Source organism: Limulus polyphemus, unplaced genomic scaffold (assembly GCF_000517525.1).
Source record: "Limulus polyphemus unplaced genomic scaffold, Limulus_polyphemus-2.1.2 Scaffold7677, whole genome shotgun sequence".
NCBI lineage: Eukaryota > Metazoa > Arthropoda > Merostomata > Xiphosura > Limulidae > Limulus > Limulus polyphemus.
The window spans coordinates 18,619-24,231 of record NW_013673287.1 but is presented as its reverse complement, the minus strand read 5'-3'; the positions used below and the strand labels follow the sequence as shown (position 1 = coordinate 24,231).

Below are 5,613 nucleotides of genomic sequence, written 5' to 3'. Positions count from 1 at the left end.
AAGCACCCTAACCACCTGGCCATGCCGGGCCACTTGAATAACGTAAAGTTAGGCTAGAAAGACAGAGAGTGAATATAAAAACACTGGAAGGTACCTAAATTAACTACTTTATAGTTTCATACAAAACTATATCTAAATTCAGTGTTTTTCCTTTATGTGTGTCAGTTGTTGTTGTAAGCTATGTTTCGGTGTATTTATATAGATGTTTTATTATTTTAGCTGTAGAGGGTTATTGATTTGATGTAACGCGATTAACACGTGACGTCTCGAATATTCTTGAAACTTAGTGATGACGTTTGAACTCCAGAAATTTCACGAGTGCCTTGAATTTAGCATTTAAAAGTTCTTGGTAGAAGCTCTGCTTCAAATTAAAAATCTAATGAATAATGTAGACGAGTCTTTAAGAATATTTATTTTCAGTGTATAGTAGTTATAGTGCAGATAACCATTTGTATAGGTTTGCGCTTAAACACAAAGAGAAGTGGCCCGGCATGGCCAAGTGGTTAGGGTACTCGACTCGCAATCTGCGGGTCGCGGGTACGAATCCCCGTCACACCAAACATGCTCGCCCTTTCAGCCGTGGGGGCGTTATAATGTGACGGTCAATCCCACTATTCGTTGGTAAAAAAGTAGCCCAAGAGTTGGCGGTGGGTGATGATGACTAGCTGCCTTCCCTCTAGTCTTACACTGCTAAATTAGAGACGGCTAGCGCAGATAGCCCTCGTGTAGCTTTACGCGAAATTCAAAACAAACAAATAGAAGTATTTCAATGAATGCCTTATTGATGGTTGTAAACAAGTGGGCTTGCTTATATAATATAGTTTCGTTAGGTATTTAAAAGAGGAACGATTCACAATTAGATACTTTCATGTGAGAAATAAACCATTACAATTCTTTGAACAAAACTGTGACGTTATAGCCGTAGCATATTCTTCTTATAAAGCAAAAGAACTGAAACATGCACGAAAACAACCACCATAACCAACTACCGACGAAAATATAAGCAATACTTTGTGACGTCAACGGCTCTCTCTCTGATCTGAAGGCAGGTTAAGAACCCATTCGTGCGCAGAAAGGACTTTGCCAGTTTTAGTAAACCCCTAAACTATGACGCAATTGGTAAGCACACTTACTGAGAGTATAAAAAAGCCAGCGAATCCAGTCCTAGCGATAGATTCTCTACCTTAAGAGATAGTAAATTATAACCATGTCGATGACCATTTATATCTATTGAACGTAGTAAGATGATATATTTCTCAGTTTGGGTGAGTTGTTTCAAGTTTTTAATATACCTGAAGATCACGTATTATCTTCTTGGAATTTCACAACAAATCAATTTTATCCGTAATTACTAACATGTGTAGTAATTCCAAAGTTATTATTTTCATGGTAAATTTACTTTCTGAAAGCTTGGAACACGTAAACGAGGCACTAGGCCTTAAATTTAAAAGCAGTTCGAGAAGTACGCATCAATGCTAAAACATAGAGTTGGAAATTAAAAAAAAAGTTACGCCTTGTCATCACGCATCACCGTGAATTAGGTGTCTTCAAAATCTGAATTAAAATGGTTATTTTTATCAAGTGTTTTCCACAATGACAACTACTGTCTAAATTCATTATTCGCGAAGGTTTCGTGTATTTGGTTCACTGCGTTAGACGTAACAAGGGATATCGTTTTATGCGTGAAAGAGTGATACTAAAATAATATAAACGAATCAAACTAAGATATATTGAAATTTCGTGAGTAAATCATCTTGATAAAATTATAATTGCTTTTACTATGACAATCGTGTCCATATGTTATAAATTAAAAGTACATTATTTTATGAAAATAAAATAATACAGTCAGAGCTTTACAACGTAATTAATGTATCAAAGTAAAAACAGTAAACTAACTAAAGTTAAAAGGCAGTAAACAGTGGTTGAAAAAGAGTAACATACAAGGAACCCTGTTCAATCTATGAATCTTATTTTAATCAAATGCCTACTTAGTGTTTTACAATAACATAGTTACGTACTTTCAAGCTACACAATTCTCTTTGTTAGTGTTAAAATGATGAATATTATTTAATTTTTTTATAGATTTTGCTTCTCTACTGCCTTGGACTGGTGAGGACCGTGTCCTGTAAGTGGAAAACAATATATCTTTTTATTTGAATATATTTTGACAGCTTAGTACGTCAGTTGGTGTAAAGGCGGAAACAGTGAACAAATGATCTCACTGTTATATATTATGTCAATGAGAAAATATGTATAAAATATAGTAGGAATTCGAAGAAGAAAATTTACATAAATTTCAAAGGAAGACAGGTGGGTAAGAAGGATGAAAGAGTAAATAACAGAGCTTTGGCAAGTAAGTAAGAAGTTAGGAAGATAAAGAAACGAGGTTCAGTGTGATTGAATATTTATCAAATAAAAATCCTACACTGATAAGTAAGAAGTTGGGAAGACAAACGAATGCGTATAGGTGAGTAGGAAGGTAAGAAGACACATTGGTAACTTAGAAATTTGAAAGATGAAAAAATTATATCCAGGTGTGCAGAAAGATAATGAATAATACGTATTGTTTGTAAAATGCTGAGCCCAATAGAGCAAAACTATTGCATCATCATAACAGAGTACTCTGATGGTATCTGTTCTGCACTGTTTGTAACATCTATATGAACAAGAGTTCCAGTTATCCCATCCCACAACTACCTGACGAATTTCGAAGAGGCGGGTGGTAACTACAGCCTACAAGGTCACTACATTATAAATGTTATTTTTAGAACTCCGTAAAAGCAGATTGTAGCTCCAGGCTTTTGTAACTAAATGTCTCCGTATGCAGAACGTCACAGGTTAGATGCCATCAGAAGAAGAACAATGGGTAAATCAAAGCAATCTACTTTTGTTATACTAAAGTCCAGAGTTTACAGTTGGTTTAAAGGCGTATTAAGGACAGAACACATATTTTATAACGTATGCTATAACCTATATGATCAGCCTATAGAGAAGCGCGACCAATATGATGAAGTAGAGGGAATGTAGCGCTGTGCATCTACAATAATTATATTTTTACTCTGAAGTTGCAAATTATCTTTTAATATCAGTGGTATATAACCTTGTAAAAGGTTTCCGAGTTATAGTGTTACCTAAAGAAAACAATCCTTTTTTTCTTGTTCTTCTTTCTTTTTTTTTTTTTTTTTTTTTTTTTTGATGACTCAAGAAATGGAACAACAAGGCGTCTAGTGGACTCTGACCAGGTCATTGTGTCGTCAGAAACATTAATAAGGATCTTTATAGAAATATGGAAAGTTATCGCCGAGATATACAGTGAAAATAGGTATAACCTGGTGGTACTTCAGTACACATAAAAGATATCTGCTATCCCAAACTACGCTGTCTAGCCTTTTGTGGATTGTCCATTGAATAATTACATTTCAAAGATCGACAAACTCTAGGAACATCACAAGACTCAAAATACAAATCTTCAAATTATTATAACAAAACTTTGTGCTCTAGCTAGCAACACGAAAACTAAAAATTTTTCTTTTCATATTCGATCAGACTGATTGGGAAATGTACCTAACCACCAACGGGTTAATTTCTTGGGCGACACAAGAGAAGCTTGTAATAATTATCAAATAGCATACTGAGACACAATACTACAGTGAGCTAGCTATTTTCTCAACTCATTATACCAGAATGAACATTTGGTCGATGTAAAGCTTGAATTATTCCCCTAAGTTATACGGAAAAAGTACAAAAATTGATACCCCAGGGATCTTGCATTTTTAGCTGAAGAAATAAATTGAAACTAGACAAAACAAATCCCTCACTCAACTCTACTTGTTGTACTTGCCTGGTTTACAATATTTATTTATATATTTACTGCTAAATATTAAAGCTAAAAATTGAAAATGTGCAATGGCAATGTAGTTTGACAGGACAATGGCTGCATTCACGACCAAAGTTACTACTACCACAATAGCTCGTGAAGTACAAAAGCTACATACAACACAAGAGAGAGAAATCAGTCACCATCATTACCACTTCAGTGACCATAACAGTGTTCGCCTTCACTGCTCTGAAAGACTGGCAGCATGAAAGATGATAAATGCAGAGAGCCAGGCATGATGCTTCTAGTGCAATGGCCCAAAGGGATGTCTTACTCCAAAAGTCCATGCACTGGTAACTGTTGCTTCAGCAATGGTACAGTTTTCCGCATAGCATTACGATGAAGTGATACGATTTGGTCTAGGATTATTTATAGCTTCTTTCATCAGCTTACTTACTTAATGTATGCTATTATTACTTAAAATATCTTTTTTAAGGGCATCTGATACAGAAAGAAAAAGGGAATTGGCGTGGAACCTTCATTCTTTTGTTTTACCAGTATCTTATCGTTCCTGTTGTGGTGGGTTTGTGTCTTGTCGTTCGTATTAGGGTGGGTTTGTGTCATTCGTTTGTAAGTGCATATCGCTGAAGTGGTTACATATATAATTAGTATTTACATAAGAACTATGTGATAGTGATTTTATTGTCTTTTAAACCCTTTGACTTATTTTAGTTTAATGAGAAGGAATAGGATTTGTACTTGAAAGAGATTAAACTGTCTTTAAGTAAAAAAGTAATATAGAATCCAGGTTTTGTTAGCGATATTGATAAATCACTTATTTAGCTCGAATTTAGCTACAGAAGTGACATGTTGATCACATAGTGAGGATGGTGTTTTGAAATAACGTCAATTTAACAATGGAACGCCCAACTTGGAAGTCGAACAGACTTAGCCTGTTTCACAATCTACTATAAAGTGTTTTTGTTTTGTGTGTGTATAAGTGGTTTAAATATTTACTCAATTTTTATAACCCAATTTAATCGTTTTCGCAGTATTATAGCATATAATGTTTATGTAAAATTAGCCACAACATTTAAGAAATATACTTCATTAAGAAAACACAATGTAAAAATTATTGGAATTGGTAAGCTAATAGCACATTTATTATAACCAGAATTTCACAACGTCTTGAATTCAATATATTTTGCTTTAACATACTCGAATTTTAGTCAAAAAGAAATCGTTTTAAGTTTTAAAAATATACTCTAAAAAAGGCTGATTGGCCATTTGCCTAAGATGACATTCTCTACAGATCAAAAGTTCCAAACATTTTTTTACTATATAACTAAATGACCTTCGTCCATCCTAATACACCTCTGTAGTAGATGTAACAACATTACTATGATTTAATTCTGAGTCCATAATCAAATTTAATTTTCACACAGTAAGGATCATAGCCAAATTATGTCGCACTGAATGTAGGCAAACTTCAACTGCAACAAAAAACAAACAAACAAAGATATCAACCCATGGCTGCCGAGCGACCTTGAGCGAACAAACCACAGTTAACACTTTCTTTACCTACAAGACAATATATTTTTATTAATATTTTTATTTAACGGTTTATTATTATTAATATGAGTGGCACGCGTAGGCTTCTACAACCTTCGTCAAATCCTAATGGTAAGCGTATGTAAGGATTTGTTTACCGTATTTTTCGGAATATAAGACGTACCCGTATTTTGAAGACAAAGTTTTTCGGGAAAAAAAAAGCTACAGTCGCATTTGAAAGATTT

General features: G+C 34.1%; 1 protein-coding gene across 1 annotated transcript in view; it reads left to right on the top strand.

The window, feature by feature from the left end:
- Positions 1 to 1,177: 1,177 nt before the first annotated feature.
- Positions 1,178 to 5,613, top strand: part of LOC106474777 (snaclec bothroinsularin subunit beta-like) — a gene marked incomplete at its 3' end in the record, with an annotated part of 9,751 nt that continues 5,315 nt past the window's right edge. The window contains exons 1-2 of the mRNA XM_013935467.2: positions 1,178 to 1,265; positions 2,083 to 2,125. Of these exons, the coding sequence (XP_013790921.2) occupies positions 1,245 to 1,265; positions 2,083 to 2,125 (64 nt within the window). The remainder of the gene's footprint in view (positions 1,266 to 2,082; positions 2,126 to 5,613) is intronic.